The 17,561-nt window shown below is 41.8% G+C and overlaps 1 protein-coding gene across 2 annotated transcripts; it reads left to right on the forward strand.

Annotated features, from left to right (window-relative positions):
- Positions 388–17,479, forward strand: LOC8075475. Of its 2 annotated transcripts, XM_002455734.2 has the most exons (16): positions 392–871; positions 975–3,569; positions 5,527–5,977; positions 6,298–6,517; positions 7,180–7,344; positions 8,235–8,507; positions 8,632–8,856; positions 8,965–9,336; positions 9,432–10,760; positions 10,865–10,921; positions 11,202–11,630; positions 11,865–12,088; positions 12,186–12,319; positions 16,203–16,454; positions 16,532–16,710; positions 16,842–17,479. In XM_002455734.2, exons 1-16 carry the CDS (start codon positions 526–528, stop codon positions 16,950–16,952), a joined length of 7,362 nt encoding a protein of 2,453 aa, XP_002455779.2. In that variant the 5' UTR covers positions 392–525; the 3' UTR covers positions 16,953–17,479. The 2 variants fall into 2 exon arrangements, with proteins under 2 accessions (XP_002455777.2, XP_002455779.2); XM_002455732.2 differs by lacking the exons at positions 11,865–12,088; positions 12,186–12,319; positions 16,203–16,454; positions 16,532–16,710; positions 16,842–17,479 and having other exon boundaries at positions 388–871; positions 10,857–10,921; positions 11,202–11,424.

Raw genomic sequence — 17,561 nt, forward strand, 5'->3', positions numbered from 1 at the left:
TTTTAACCCTAAATTTGACCACTTGTCTTATTCAAAAAATTTATACAAACATAGTCAAATTTAAGTCTTTAATAAAGAACTTTTATTAATAAACCAAGCCACGATAAAAGAAGTGATATTTTACACAAATTTGAATAAAATGAGTGGTCAAACTTGGTATTAAATAGTCAAACATCTTATAATTTAGGATAGATTGAGTATAAAAATTTAAATAAAAAATAGAATATATAAAAAAAATCATAAAACTAAAATTTTTAAATACTGTTCAAACTCAACGAGTTTCTCAGCTCGATAATAGAAGGATGGACCAACAAATACATGACTGCAAGACAATTAAATTAGCCCAGAAAGCCCAGGTCGTGGCCCGCGCAATAACGTAGCCCACGTCCGTGCACAGCCGCACACAGTGGTCGCCGGCTTTCCAGAGATCGGCCGTGGCATTGGCAACCGGTGAGGGGGATCCACGCAACTCCAGCTACCACCACCATCGCCGCCACAGTGGCGCATGCAGCAGCCGGCACGACGATGGGGGAGCGAGACGCGCTTCCGCCGCTGCCGCTCGCCCTCGGCCCGCCGCATCTAATCCCGCCGGCGCCCACCCGCGACCCGCGCGCCATCGCCTTCCTCCCTGACCTCGTGGGCCTTCCCTGGGTCGCCTACGCCGCCGGCTCCTTCCTCGTCGTATCCCACCTCCCCTCCCCTTCCCGGGATGACAACAGCAACGTCAGCTGCTCCCCGTTCTTCCGCCAGGTCATCGACCTCCGCGCCCCCGTCTCCGCCGTCGCTTGGTGCGGCAGCGGGAGCGGAGAGGTCGCCGCCGCTGCTGAAAATTCTGTATCCGTCTTCCAGCCAGCGCCCACCTCTTCTCCAGGTCTGCTTCTCTGTCCAACTCCTCAAATTATCCTCGCAGCTCGTCAGCTTAGCTTAGACGGCTGTTGTGGCACGGCTCAGTGTTTGGAGATTGGAATCTGCAGGTTCGTTTGGTTGGCTCCTGAGATGGTCTATCACCGAGACGTTCGCCATCACCGCTGTCTCCTGGACTGGCTGCGGCAATGGCATTGTGGCAGTTGGCTCAGGTGTTTCCATGTGGACCAGATTGGAGTCCTCCTGGCAGCTCACCTGGAGGTCTACGCCGCAGGTGCCGCAAGCACTTGTCTCCACTACCTGCTCCGTGCAGGGTCCTGTCGCGACAGGGGCAGCTCTTGCTCCAGCTGACGGCAGTGTGCCTGTTCTTGTGTTTCTGAATGATGCCAGGAGGGGGCTGGAGCAAGCTGAGCTTGTGCATCCGCAGCCTGTTTGTATGATCCAGTGGAGACCCTGTTCGTTATATGTCCATGATCGGTCTGAGATCAGGAGAGAGATCCTCATGACTTGCTGCTTTGATGGGACTGTCCGGCTTTGGAGTGAGGATGAGGTGGCCAGGTCGAAGAAGCAGCGTGGTTTGCAAATATCATTCAGTGTCATTGCAGTAATGGAGGTAAACAACACTCTGAATGGAGTCCTCGGAGTGGATATCAGTGTGAGATGGTCCATGGAATCTGGCAGTGTTGTGTCAAGAGACGAGAAAGGTAGATTCAAGTTGTTTTCAGGCGATTTGAGGGAGAGCCAGGTTGGTAAATGTGAGTGGCTTGTAAGTCTTGGGCCCGGTCCTTGCGTTAGCTTCTGGGCTGTCCATTGTTTGGATGATGTATTTCCTCCAAGGTACCCACGGATTACTTTATGGAAACAGAGCAAACTTCAGGGCTGGGGGGAGTCCTATGTTAACTCAGGCCCTCCAAAATCTATAGAACAGTCAATTTTTGTTGAGGCTGTCATCTCAAGAAGCTTATGTTCTGGTCCACCTGTAACATGCTTTTTGCTTCATTTGCTGGTGGACGATTCATTCGTTTGGTCAGCCTTATCCACCAGACTGTCAGCTGATTCTGGGAACCATGCTTCAAGTGATTCTGCTGAAAGTATCTTGTGTTGTTTGACTAAGCCTGTCAAACAAGATGGACATAAGGGTAGCATCAGACAAGTGGCTGTCCATCCATATAGCTGCGAAATAGAGCTAGCTGTCTCCATGGATTCAAACAGAATGATATTTTTCTGGTCTCTGTCAACCTTTTCAACTCTCATACCGACATTGCATGCACCTATGTATCCTTTATGGAAGCTGTTGTGCAAATTTGATTTGCGTAACATTTCTGAAGATGTCCAGTACTCATGTTTGTGTTGGGCGCCTTCTGTTACTCATGATAATAGATTTCTTGTCCTTGGAGGGGAAAGTGGAGCTGATTGTTTCATCGTCAGAATTCAGAAAGACGAGGTTCTTTCATGCCAGAAAATTTTCACAATCCCCTTCCTTGCAGAAAGCAATGCCGAAGGGCCACCTGACAGCATTCATACAATACCATTAGATTCTAAATGCAGCAGTTGTTTCGTGAACAACAGTTTCCTAGTAGTATGTCTATGGAAGAAGACTTTCCAAGCTTTCTCATGGAAAGTAGTATTGCATTCAGAAAATCAATATGTCAATGGGAGATGTTTGTGTGGTTTTGCTCCTAGCTCACTTTCCACCACAAACCAAGGGGCACATGTATGCTTCGACAATGAAATGTTTTCAGCAGTTGTTTATGAAGGTTCTTCAGTCTTTCCTTCTGGCCTGGAGGGAGAATATCCCACATGCATTTCTGTAATGCTGCTGAATAATACTGTACTGCCTATACAACAACATGACCCTTACAGAACTGTTCCAGGCTATCATATTGCTACTGGTTGCTCTGATGGCACTGTAAAACTTTGGAAGATGTCTTGTGCAGATAACTCTTTACAGACTGAGAAAGAAAGACACATCTGGGAGCTAGTAGGCATGTTTGGTGCTCATCAAGGACCAATTGACACAGTTTTATTGTCAGGCTGTGGTAGAGTTATTACTGTTAGTAGAAATTTGAAGAAAAATAGCACCTCTATTCATATCTGGGAAGCAGTAAAAATCAGGGGGGATGGGAATTTTCTGCTAGAAGATACACTAATGTTGCAGGACCATATTGTTGGTTTAGACGGGCTATCCTTAGGTGATGGACGATTTCTACTTGCAGTTTATCTAGCTAATGAGTTGCGTATATATTCTCATAAGCATTCTTCCTTCCAGAATGTACTACACACTGAGAATTCAAAAGAAGAGCATCTTTGGAGCTGTATTGTATTATCCCATGCTCATCATGATATTGTTGGCTTTCATTGGGGGCCAAAAGCAACTGTTGTGCTTGTTCATGAGAACCATCTTTCACTCTTCAGTTCATGGCTAGTAACTGGAGATGATGAGTACATGACCCAGATACATTCTTGTCCTGTAGTTCATGAGATGTTGCCATGTACTAACAATTTTAACGAAGCTACTTTTGGTAAACTCAAGTTACCAGAAAATTACAACAACAGTAGAAATGTTGATAGCAATGATGTCCTGCTAACAGACCAACATAGTCACTATTCTCATGGTTTTTGGAGCTTGTTGCATATAGCTGATAGATTGAGTGGACCGCTGGCATCATATCACCCAAGAGCACTTGTCCAGTATCTTTATTCAGGTGTGTTGGATTTACCTAAAATACTCTCTTTCTCTCTCAACTCTACATTTATCTCAAGTGTTGCTAAGTTGATACGAATGGACTTCTTGTTTTTTAAAAAATTGTCTAATGAAAAATAAGTAGCGTTTGGGGTATGCACATTAACATCTTTTAACTTGATTATAGACCTCTCTGTGAATGCTTAATTGCGCATTTGAAAATAATAATCTGGATTCTCATTGAAGAGTAATGCCCTATTATTTTGATTTTACTAGGTTATATAGGTACAATAAACTATTCCCTCCATCCCAAAGTTTAAGTGTTTCTAGTTTTCTCCTAAGTCAAAGTATCCTAAGCTTGACCAAGTTTATAGAGAAGACTACTAACATCTACCCAATCAAGGAAGTAAGCTATGAAAATATATGCCGCAATGGATGTAATGGTGCTCATTTGATATCGAAAATGTTATTGTTCTTTTCTATAAGCTCGGTCAAACTTAAGGTAGTTTTACTTAGGCCCTGTTTAGTTCCCTACCTAAAAAATTTTCATCCATCCCATCGAATCTTTAGACATATATGGAACATTAAATGTAGATAAAAAATAAACTAATTACACAGTTTTGTTGAAAATCGCGAGATGAATCTTTTAAGCCTAGTTAGTCCATGATTATCCTTAAGTGATACAGTAACCACATGTGCTAATGACAGATTAATTATACTTAATAGATTTGTCTTGCAGTTTCCAGACGAGCTATGTAATTTATTTTTTTATTAGTTTCTAAAAACTCCTCCCGACATCCTTCCGACACATCCGATGTGACACCCAAAATTTTGTCATCTCCAATCTAAACAGGGCCTTAGGACAAACCTAGAAATGTTTGTATTTTGGGATAGAGGGAGAAACTAGTAGTTCTTGTTGTGGTTTCAAGACTGCTATTGCTCAAGATGAAATTTATTTGTGGCTAGCAGAGCAAGATGTTAGATAATTTTTGTTATGTTGGGCAGCGTGTATCAACGGAGGAAGCAGAATCGTGGCTGAGGAGCGAGCCTGCCGAGCCATGCTGCGACGCGCCAGAGCGCGGTCACCAGGAGTCTCCAGCGCGTGGACGTTCAGTTGATAGGATCTGATTCTTTAGAGTTTGTTTGTTCCTTTGAGTTAGCAGAGAAGTTTGTTAAGATTTGGGTATAAGTATTTGACACTGGATTAATGAAAGGTTAGCTGAAGATTGATCTAATCTCTCTCGCCCCTCTGTGTTCTCCTGTGCCCTAGCCGACGTCGAGCACACAATCACATCCTCGCTGCCAGGCTTCTAAGCCTCGACCACCCACCTCCCACTCATACTTCCTATGCGGCAGTACTAGCTCCAACAATTTTACTGCTACCTTACCTTAGATTTTCAAGATGTTAGAGTTAATGTGAGTTGAATTTCGAGATACAAGTTTACTTTTGGCATGATCTGCTGTGATTCTATGAGAAATATAGACAAAGTTCTACGTGGCTCTTAAAAATCTTGTCATTTAGTGTATTCGAAAAGAGAACAATAAACTGCTGTGCCCAACTAAACCTGATTGTTTTAGTTCTAAAAGTTTTCCCCAACCTGTTTGCAAGACATTAACCTTGATGGAACTGCTGTTTCCTGGAATGTCCCGGTAAGTAACTTTGACCAGTCATAAATTGGAATAGCCAGGTTTGGATGGTTCATGTGTTCCTTTGAACCTTCTGATCTACAAATATACTAGCTTTTATAGCATCACCATTAAATGGTGCTGTCAACCACACCTTACAAGAAGAGATAGAACGTCTAGTGGGGATTAGCTTTATTAGAGTATATAGATACCCTAATCTTTGATACCCATTCGACAAGATATATCCTTGTGACCTTGCATAGTTTATTTGAAAATCACTTAGTATCCTACACAATTTTGTGCAAATCAAGTAACATAGTTGAGTCATTGATTATTTTGTTTCTTGTGCATAGGTGAATGGAAACGTGTCGATGCTGCTCTGCACCATCTTTTTCAATCCATGAAAGCGAGTGAAACTTCGAAGGCCATGTCAAAGTGCAGCACATGCCATAAATCAAGCCATAGTATTCCAGAACTTCCTTTGTCTGAATACTTTGCAGCAACAGTGTCCAACAACATTTCTACCAAGGGGTTTATGTGGGGTGAAGATAGAAGTAACACAACTTTCAATCTGTTGTCACCTTCAACTTCAATTCTTTATGAGGATGGCAATTTAGGTATCAATACTACAACTAGTGCATCCAGGAAACCAGAGATTGTTGAGCTCCTTGATAAGAGTTCCAGCATATATGGTATAAGTGACTCAGAGAAAAATCAGATACTTGCAATTTCTGATCTTATGGCTGGAATCACTGATCAGAGCTATTCCTCTCCCTACAAAAACCTTGATGAAGCAGGAAGAAGGTAATGGAACTTTGAAATGTTTACTTATGAAAATTCATTGGTATTACATTACTTGAATCTAGAGACTAGTTAGGAAGTGAGCCTAGCTAAACTGGTTGGGTGGGAGGTGTGGTCATGCACCCAACCACCTAGGTAAGTCTCCTTTTGGCTTGAATTTGGGTGCCTATTTTCTCTATCTTCTCTTCTTAATGAAAAATCGCCTAGTTCCTCCTAGGTTGGATCTCGTTTTTTTTAATCTAGAGACTAGTTAAGTGTTTGAGCTGGATTTATACTATCATATGTGGTTAAAGTTACACTAATTAGTAATTTTATCTCTCAAGGTTCTGGGTTGCTGTGCAGTTCCAACAACTCCATGCTCTTAGAAGACCTGGAGATTCATCAGGGTGCCGTGTTGATTCTGCTTCCATAGCGTGGGCCTTCCAATCTGATTGTCAGGATGATCTACTTAATTCTGTGCTTCCTGCAGAGCCAACCTGGCCAGAGATGCAAAAGCTTGGTATAGGATTGTGGTATACAAATGTGTCCCAACTAAGGACAAGGGTATGTGAATCCAAGCGATCCAATGCTTCAGAACTAATCTAACTTCTATAATTTTGTTTTCCTAAAGAGAAAATGGATTTCATCATTTAAAAAGAGTGGTAAACTAGAGCATGTCTTGTGAACTGGCAAAACCGTCATGATGCACATTTTTGTATCAAATTCATACGGATCATGTTCTCAACCCCTGAAAAGGCTGTTTATGTTTTTTTTGCAATGCATCCTGCAGGTGCTAATAAGATAATTTAAACTAACACATAATAACGGGTTCGTTTGATCAGTAGTATCCTATACCAAGTGAGTGTTTGGATGAAGTGGATTTCGTTGCCCCTTGAAAAGATTGATCCTAAAGATTCATGTCTATTTCCCATACCAAAACAGGCACTAATGTTCTTTCTGCTTGCCTTGGTTAGAGTTAAATGCTATGTTTCTTTTTCCCCAAAGAAGTCATTAAATTTGACCTGTCTATGATAGGATTGCATTCTCAACTTATGTGATACTGTTCTATTATTGTTGTAATGCAGTTTCCAAATTTTAGGAATTAAGCATTAATGACTCTCCATTGATCTTTTGTGCCCTATCTCTAAACACCATAATGAAGGATTTTTGTACTTGCAGTTATCTGGATAATCACCTGTGCTGATTAGGTATCTATGAAATTGTAGATGGAGAAGTTGGCAAGGTTGCAGTATCTTAAAAGTAAGGACCCCAAGGATTGTGCTTTGCTCTACATAGCATTGAACAGAATAAAAGTGTTGGTTGGTCTTTTCAAGATTAGTAGAGATGAGAAGGATAAGCGTCTATATGAGTTTTTGTCCAGAAACTTCCAGGTATTTCAGTCTGTTGTAAGTTTTTTATTTGATTACTGGAGAAAATCAGTTATGTGGTTGTTTCTATTTCATATGTGTGGCTTGATCCTATAATTATCTTGCAAAGTTCATATTTTAGATTCTTCAGGAAATAAGTAATGCTAGTTCTGGCACCTCATATGAGCTAGGGGACAGTTCATACTTCATAGATTATCATTATGCGGGCAATCCTGGACTTTTTTGAGCCAGATGCAGATAATATGACCAAGGAATTTCAAGTTATTTTTTAATAATATTGTTTTTGAAATATTCATTTTTTTAAATGTATTGGTTTCCATTTTTGTTCAAACATATCATCATATACTCAATTTGCGAAAGGGTCTGTTGCTTAGGGCACACAACAACCTTAGTAGCACCCCTGGTCCTAGACTCCTAGGTTCCACTTCTCGTGGGAGTGAATCTGGATTAAAAAACACCCCTCATCGGCTGTGTTGCTGAGTTATGTGTAACCATTTGAGTTGCTTCCAGCGAGATACACATGGCTGTAGGCATGTGTTGTTGCACGTCTAGGGCAGCCACCCTTTGGGATGTTTCTCGGTCGGCACAAGAGAAGCTTCTTCTTAGTGCAATGCCGTTGGACCAGTCTTCCCCCGTAGGTCGATTTTTTCTAGAGCCTTCTTGCCAAATGATTTGATGATTGCACATTTTCACCCTCCTTCGGCAAATTCCTTTTGCGATAAGGTCATTCTATTGCCCACACAGATTGACGAGGGGTACATGTACACCATATATTTGTGAATGATTATCTAAGTTTTGTATTGGTTAAAAACATGAACTTTCATATATACGAAAACAACGCTGCGTTGTAACCTATATTACTACATCACACTTATTGGGATGAATCTATTCAGGAAGAAAGGCACAAGGCTGCTGCTCTAAAAAATGCTTATGTACTAATGGGAAGGCATCAATGGGAGCTTGCTATAGCTTTTTTTCTCCTTGGTGATGATACTTCATCAGCAGTGAATGTTTGTGCAAAGAACCTTCAAGATGAACAGCTCGCCATTGTAATTTGTCGGCTTGTTGAAGGATCTGGAGGGCCTCTGGAGCGTAATCTCATTTGTAATGTGCTACTTCCAGATGCAATTGAGAGAGGAGACAACTGGCTGTCAAGCCTGTTTGAGGTGTGTCATATACATGTGGCCTTTGTCTAATTGCCTTTCCAATTTGCTATGTTGAGAATCAATATACATTATTGTGGTTCCAGTGTAATCCTTCAATTTAACTTTATCTCATCTGAATCCTCAGTGGATGTTAGGGAATTATTGCCAGTCTGTCAATAGACTATTTGGTTGTCATCCAAAGTTGCTGATTAATCAAAATGTGCTTGCAGACCCAGAAGTGGGTCATTACTGTGCAATTCTCTCGACAAAAAGTAGTTTCAGAAACTCTGTTGGTGAAGCTGTATCTGCAAAGTTATCTAAGTTTTCATTTGCAGTGGCTGCATGTGCCTTGAATAAGTGTGGACTACCTGTAAGTTTACCTTGTGCTGGCTGACTTCTTTTCGCTTGTCCACCCTGTATTTTGTATCTATTATTTTGTATATGATTCTAATTGTTGAACTTTTTTGTCACTCATTAGCTTGAAGCACTTGAATGCCTATCTACTAACTCAAGCATAGATGGCAAGGATAGCATCATCTCACCTGGTGATGGAGAACACAAGATTTTTGATGGAATACTGAGCCCTTTCTCTGCTTCTAAGAATTGGCTATCTTCATCTGTCATTAGTGGTGTTGAGTCCAACCTTAAAGTAACTATGGCTTCAAAGTATCTATCTAGCCTTCTGAGAAAGCATTCACTCTGTTCACAATGCAACACATCATTATCTGAAGAAAAAGTTCTTAATGAGTACAACAATCATCAAATTGAAAAACTTATGTGTGATATTACAGCAGTAATCTCAATATTTGATAAAAGGTTCTCCCTCAAATTTGCTGATATAGCTGAGAAGGTAATGCTGTTAGATAGCTGCTTCTTTTATTTTTATAATTTCTGGTCAACTTTGAATGGTAGTTCATCCAAAAAATTCCCCTTCTTTTGTTGCAGATCCTAATCTTTTGTAGCCATGATGGTTTATTGTTTCTAGCGCATGTTTTGTTATGGGGTACTAGGTCACCAGATGTTGCAACTGATAATCGTATTCTTGAATGTCACCCTCTCTGCCCACTCGATTATCTGTTATTGTTTTCATTCAAAGAGAGCTGGAAGTTTCTTAGTCGATATGTTGTCTTCTCCTCCATGTGTTCTGTTCTGAGTATGGAGCACACCAATTCTACTGCATGCGCACCTAAAGAGAGTCATAAGTACATTATAACAGGTTTGTCAAATTACCTGAACGTCAGCAGGTTACTTCTTAGACATGACAACAGTGGAAATTATATTCTGGATGACAGGTCAGCTGTGCTGGCAGTTATGGATCTGTTTGAGTACATTGTAGACTTTTCCTTTTCTTGGTTGTATTGCGACATAAAAGCATTACTTATCATGATAAATCCAGTTCTAGCTGCTTCTGTTAATGGGGATCCCTTTCAAGTACTATTAGATCAACTGATGCATGCTATACGCCACAAAAATCATGATATATCATTGAATACAGAAGGAGAAATGCCCTGTGCTGCATTGAGTAAGACACAACTAAAAAAGAGTGTGAATTCAAATCTTTTAGCAGATGAGAAGTGGCATTTGGTAGGCACTTCTGTGTGGGTTCGGTTGATATCTGTGATTGAACATCATCTAAGGGAATTCTTTGAAAAAGAGGGACTTGAACACGAAGTTGGTGTTAGTGGTTCAGAATTCAGGGGTCTTATCACTTCTGTTGCTGCAAAATTTGTTATGGATTCCATTCATTTTATGTCATCTTCGTTAGTAAAACTGCATGCATCGTTCTTGAGGAAGAAGTTACCAATGAATTCAAGTTCGAGTTTGCTGTTCTGGTTAGAGTCCAAGTTGTCTCAGCAACACCCAGTCAGTGATAGCCATGATCACCTCTCGAGAATTTCGCAGCTTTCAAACAGTGAGAATATGGAGGCGTTGTTTAATATTTTGTGGGAAATATCTGTTAATCCTGTGGATGTTTGTAATGCCTTTGTGAATGAAGGAGTTAATTGTTTTTCTTTAAGCAGCATAAATGTCACTAGATCTTGGAAGGACATAAGATGTCCTGTGGTTGAGTGTGATAAAGTTATTACTCAAAGAAGTGGAGAAGAACATGAACACAGACTTGGCTCCAAGAACAATGGGAAGGGACAAGGATTCACTGACAAAGCCTCTTCTAACGGCGAAGTGTTTTTTGAAACTAAAAGAAGAGAGTTGATCATACAAAAAGAGTTTCAGAGCCCAAGGGAAATTTTAAGGAGAAGCGGGGAGCTTCTTGAGGTATTTAATATAAGCCTATTGAGCCTTTAAAGATCTTTTACTGTTTAGTGTACACATTGCTTCCCTTTCTAGTACTCTGCATTTTAACCTTTACAGTGGCGCAGGCGATATGTCTTAACTCTGTCAATGAGAAACAAGCTGCTATTGCTACTAATCGAAAGGTATATTTTTAATCACTTCAGTATGTCATAACTCATCCTGAGTTTTATATCATCACATCTAGAAAGAGAAATTTATACCTGCATTGGATGAAATATATTCTTTTATTTCGTAATATATTAAACTTTGTTGTATTAATGTTCTTCAGTTTTGCTGGCCAAACCTCATTTCAAGAGCTGTCTTTGTACAGTGTGTGCTGTTTTTCTAGCAAGTCATTGTGTCATATGGTTATGCTGTTACATTGTTAGCATTATATACCAACTAAGCGAAGCCTCTTTTCAGGGCCTTGTTTTCTTCAATTGGAGCGACAAGCAGCATGACAAGAATTTTTCAGAGTATGTCTGGTCGGGATCTGATTGGCCATTAGATGGCTGGGCTGGCTGTCAGTCTACACCTACTCCAACTTCTATCTCGTCTGGTGTTGGTCTTGGTCGGAAAAGAGGGTCACAACTTGGTTCAGGTGGAGGGACTATAGGTTTGGGTTCGTTAGCAAAACCTGGAAGAGACCTAACTGGTGGTGGAGCATTTGGAATTCCAGGCTATGCTGGTATTGGGGCCTCTGGGTTTGGGTGGGGTGAACCTGAAGAATTTGAGGATTTCATTGATCCTCCAGCAACAATTGAGAACATCCATTCAAGAGCATTATCCCGCCATCCCTCATTACCATTTTTTCTTGTTGGTTCAAGCAATACACATGTGTATCTGTGGGAGGTATACATTTTCTAAAGCACTTCTTTCCCCCTAGATATGGAAGCAGTTTTTAAACATCTTTTTAGGAGCCATAATATCAAACATTACTGGAACCAGTAAACATTCCCATAGCACGCTATATTTCATGAATGACTTCTACTATAGGACTTCATTTATTAGCGTTGAACTATTTATAAGCTATATATACCCTATGTTTAAATATCCATTTATACTTTTATTCTTATAACTTTTCAGTTTGGTAAAGATAGTGCTATGGCTACATATGGTGTTCTACCTGCCGCTAATATTCCACCGCCTTATGCACTGGCCTCCATATCAGCTGTTCAATTTGATTATTATGGACAGCGGTTTGCCACTGCTGCATTAGATGGTACTGTTTGTACATGGCAAGTTGAAGTGGGTGGAAGAAGCAATGTCCATCCTACAGAGTCATCTATATGCTTTGACAGCCATGCCTCGTATGTGTACCAAACTCCATCCATGCAATGCGACAGCCAATAGCTGCTACTTGGTACAGATCTCATTGTCTTACATATAAGTTATTATTGGTTACAGGGATGTTGCGTATGTGTCTGCAAGTGGATCAGTTGTTGCTTCTGCTGGCTATAGTTCAAATGGTGCAAATGTTGTTATATGGGACACACTGTCTCCACCAGCCACATCTCAAACTTCTATCATGTGCCATGAAGGTAAGTCCTGAGCGTGAGCAATGCTTAATTGTTTACTGTTTGACTATTGAGAATAAATAATCATTATTCTTGAATAAGCAATGTAATATGATTAGTACAGGATAAATCACTAAATGTATGACTGTTGCAGACACACCTTCGGATCTTGTTGCATATTAGGATATAGTAGGAAAATGATTATGATAGATTGTTTGCTGACTCTTGTGTTACCCTGTTATATATATTTACTCTGTAGCTAGCTACAAAATATGTTATTCTGTAGCCACCTCCATTTACGATAATATGTATACATGTCATGGGCATAAAGAGGGGCGTCGTAGGGCGCAAGTGTCCTAGTTGGGCCTTAAGCCCATTAGTGTTAATTAGTGTCTCTCTTAGTTATTTGTCTATAGGAATAGTACCATATTGTCTAGGCACAAGAGGTGTTAGTCCTATGTACCTTTTATATTCAGCCCATGGAGCACAATGGAAAGGAAAGCAAGGAATTATGAAGAAACAATTCTAGTCTCCCTCATTCTCTTAAGCTCTTGGCAAAGCATAAGGCCTAGTTATCCTAAAATACCCTCGTTCATAACATCTGGTATCACGAGTCCTGTCGATCCATCCACAGCTACTGCCAATCCTCCACATCAAAAAAAAAAATCAATCCAGATCGCCGGCCGATCCATCTTCCACGGCCATCTACCACCACAGCCCCCAGCCGCCGCACCTCCATCTCCATCAGCCGCCGGCAACAACAACTATCCCGTCGATCCCCTTCGTTTCCAAAAAAAAAGATCAGCCGATCCTAGCAGCCAGCAGCAGCGTCACCTCAACCCTAAACACGCCGCCGCCGCTGCCCCACTACGCGCCGCCACCACCACAGCCCGATCCCCACCACCATCTCGCGCAGCAACAACCCCGCTTCCAGCCGCTGAGCCAACTCTCCGATCCCGATCCGATCAGCACCGTCCGCCGCCACTCCATCCCACCGCGCGGCCACCATTGCATGCTAGTCCTCCAATGCTGCATGCCTTTGTTCTATTCTTAGCCGCAGCAGCCTCCACAGCCGTGCAACATCCACCGAACCCTCAACCTCTGCATGTCGTCTATTCTTAGCCACACCAGAGATCAGGGCCAAGATTGGGAGGAAAGGAAAGGCAGGGAATTGTCCGCACCCCCTCCGCGCCACCGAGCCCACCACCAGCAGTCGCCGCCTGTTCTCCAGCAGGCGCCGCCTCGATCCAAGACGACCACGGCTTCACCCCTCGTCGCCGATCCAAGGCGTGACCTCGACCCATCGACGCCCGTACATGATGGAGTTCCCGCAGTTTGATGGAACCTCTGATCCGGAGGCCTTCATCAACCAGTGCGAGCTCTACTTCCGCCGGGAGTGCATCATGGTGGAAGAACGGGTATGGCTAGCTTCTCGCAATTTGAAAGCTGATGCCCGCGAGTGGTTCCGCCAAGTCACGCAAGATGAATACCCAGCATGGCGTCGCTTCACCGAGCTCCTGCAGCGGCGCTTCAAACCAACTCCGCGCCCTAATCCGCTCCACCGGCTGTCCCTTGGTGTCGACAACTGCCTGCGCAACCTTGCGGAGATGACCGCACAGCTGGATCGCCTCCAGGTGCGTCTCGAGAAGGAGGACCGTGAACGCCGGGCAGCTGTACACCTCTAGGCAGCAGCACGGGGACTCCTGGCACGTCGCCGAGCGCAGGCTCTTCGTGCCACAAAAGCATCGAAGGAGCAAGCAACGGTGCGCCTCCAGGCAACAGTGCGAGGAATGCTTGTCCGTCGCATGGTGTGGCAGATACGTATGCTCCTCAGCTCGTTCATCCACTCGGACTCGCCGATACGGCCTGCGGCTCCAATTGCAGTGGAGGTCCAAGTATGGGCGTTTCCAGTGCAGCGACCTCGCACCAGCATCATGCATCAAAGGCTATCTCATTCATCCTTGTGCCTGCTGTGGTGCTAGACACTTTTAGCATAAGGGCCGGCTGCTTCACACTCCACCCTTCAGCCTACATGAAGCCAGCAGAGGCGCTCTTCCCATGGGATCCAGGTGGATATCCTTGTATTTTAGTCTTCAATAAAAAGGGGAAGCCGAGATGTAAAAGGCTTAACCCTATTTCGCGTCAGCTCTCCAGCTCGAGGACTAGCTGGTTCTCCAAGGGCGGGGGAGATGTCATGGGCATAAAGAGGGGTGCCGTAGGGCGCAAGTGTCCTAGTTGGGCCTTAAGCCCATTAGTGTTAATTAGTGTCTCTCTTAGTTATTTGTCTATATTGCTAAAAAAAAAGTTATTTGTCTATAGGAATAGTACCATATTGTCTAGGCACAAGAGGTGTTAGTCCTATGTACCTTTTATATGCAGCCCATGGAGCACAATGGAAAGGAAAGCAATGAATTATGAAGAAACAATTCTAAGCTCTTGGCAAAGCATAAGGCCTAGTTATCCTAAAATACCCTCGTTCATAACAATACATATTTACGATAGTTGACTTACTATAACACATGGGGATATTTACTGTAATGTTATAGTAAACCACTTAGTAAGGAGTTACAATAATCTTGTAAATTAATATTGTAATTATCGTAACTCAAAGTGGCTACAAAATAAGTTATTTTGTAGCCAGCTACAGAGTAATAGTTCTATATATATATACAAGTGCTATTCTACACCCTAGGTGTAGAATACTATTCTACACCGAAGTGTTATGCTGAGCAAAATTCAGTATTGTTCAGTATTTCGTGATCCTGAGTGTTGGACAAGATGATACTGAACACTCTCCAGTACTGCTCAGTATTTTTTCTACTCAATTTTGACTTGTGGTGATTCTACACCTAGGGTGTAGAATAACGCAAGTCTTTACATGGGCAAAAAGAAAAGTTTCACAATCCAGTTACCACTCTAGAAGGATCAACTTGATGAGGTGTTGAGAACATTTAAGTCAAATCCATTTGTTTTGAGCATTTTCCATGGTTCATTGCTATTTGCGAATATGAAACAAGAGAATTGCAGTGCATTCCCACCTTGTGCCTCATTTTCTGAACTTGCAGTAGAACCCATGTTGCTCTTCCGTTCCGTAATGTGACTGCACCTTGATGCAGTATCCAAGGTTGTCGCAGGCTTGCACCATGGGGTCATGATGTCTGCACAAGTGTAAATATTAGCGTCATAAATTTGATTTTGAAAATTTTGAGTTGGCAACTGTATATTTTAGTTGTCAATAACTGAGTACTCATGTGTTGGTATGAATGCAAAGTGATCCACATCACATGTTTCTGAAAGAAACAGAATAAATTGGTTTTCTTTTCATACATAAATACATAATGTGAGCAAAGTCATTTCTTGTCGTTGAGTTTTATTTGTATATGTTGCCAGCAGGTCAATCTCATGTTACCAAAATACATCTTGCTCTTTCTTCTCCCAAATAATACAGTGAAAGATAAAATGAACCCAAGCATGGACACTGAACATGGCCTAGGGGGAAAAAAAGATAGTTATCCATGTTTACCAGTTCTGAACCCTTTTTGTTTTCTGCACTAGCCCCAGATCAAGTGGACATTTTCCAACATACATTAGTAGCCCAGTAGGACTCAAACATGATTATATATACGTACTGTATAATAGTAAATAGTCTTGAATACGTCTTATGACTTAGTTTGGGCAACATGGCCAAATTGTCATGAAGTTCCAACAGTGGGATAGTAAACCACAAGGGGCCATGTGTTGCATACAGCAGCCTGACTAGGCTTGTGTCCTAGAGGTTTTTGGGAGGTGAATTTGAGTCCTACCCATGTGGTTTTTGCCGTACAGCCATATCATCAGATCTGCGCAATATGATGTCCTTTTGTATAGCATATAGTATATTTAGTTGACCATGGACTTCATCTTGCAGGAGGAGCTCGGTCTATTTCTGTGTTTGATAGTGATAGAGGCTGTGGGTCTATATCACCGCTTGTTGTGACTGGTGGGAAAAATGGAGATATAGCTTTGCATGATTGCCGCTTCCTTTCTACTGGAAAGTCCAAGCATCATAGAATTACCACTGAGCATGGTGTCAAGGCATCTTCCATGCATGACATCAAATCTAGTACTTTTGGTGGTACCAATAGCGGGATGGTCTGGCATATACCAAAGGCTCATCTAGGTAACTAAGTGATACTGCATTGTACTCTTCAGAATTGAAGTTGGTTTCTCTGTCTGATCTTTATCGTCCATCTTCAGGTAGTGTCACAAAGGTATTGACCATCCCAAATACCTGCTTGTTCTTAACTGGAAGCAAAGATGGAGATGTGAAGCTTTGGGATGCTAAAAACTCCCAGCTAGTCTTTCACTGGACAAAGATGCATGAACGGCACACCTTTTTCCAACCAACTTCCAGGGGTTTTGGCGGTGTTGTTAGAGTATGTAGTATTATAAAGACGATATAAAATGTTTAATGACTTTGTTCGTAAATTTTGGTCATGTTATGATAAGAGAAGATAGTAATATCACATACTTCTCTTTTATTAACTATATGCCTATGTATTTGCAGGCTGCTGTAACAGACATCCAGGTGTTGCCTAATGGTTTCGTTTCATGTGGGGGTGATGGTTCTGTGAAGCTTGTTCAGATAAAAGATCTCGCTGCAGCATATCAGCGTTAATACAAGCAAAGAGGGAAGAAAACATGCTAGAAGTTGTGATGGATGCAGTTTGTCGCTTGATATCATTCTATTTTGTTTCGTGCATGAGAATTTTGAGATGCTTTACTCCTTTCAAGGATGGCATAGCAAAGACGGAGCTATGATGTAAGAGCAGAGACATCTAGGAAATTTGACATCAGAATTTGTACATCAAGTTTTTATATGAGCTTGATATGTGACTAGTCATACTGCCTCAGTGATTTATTTTGAGGCCATGAGTTTTTGCACTTTGCACAAGGCAATGTGGACCATAAATCTTTGGAAATTTGTACAGTAAGTTATCTTGTTTTGTTCGCCAGGATGTTGATGATGGAGGGTGTAAAGTTGTAAGCTAGAAGTAGGGAGATACCAAGCTACAATACTTTTTTTTCAATACATAAGTGCTGGGTTTAGGGTTAATGTACAATGGCAGGGCAAATGGACCAAACAAAGATTGTATTTGGTGTGGGAGAATTTATGCGATTTGTCGAGTAGAGCACTGGCGTTAATGTTGTCATATTCATATCAACTCTGTATAGTTATGTAGCTATAATATTTCAAGAAAATCTTGTAGTTTCTACTTTTTACTCT

This window comes from Sorghum bicolor, chromosome 3 (genome assembly GCF_000003195.3).
Source record: "Sorghum bicolor cultivar BTx623 chromosome 3, Sorghum_bicolor_NCBIv3, whole genome shotgun sequence".
In the NCBI taxonomy this organism is placed as follows: domain Eukaryota; kingdom Viridiplantae; phylum Streptophyta; class Magnoliopsida; order Poales; family Poaceae; genus Sorghum; species Sorghum bicolor.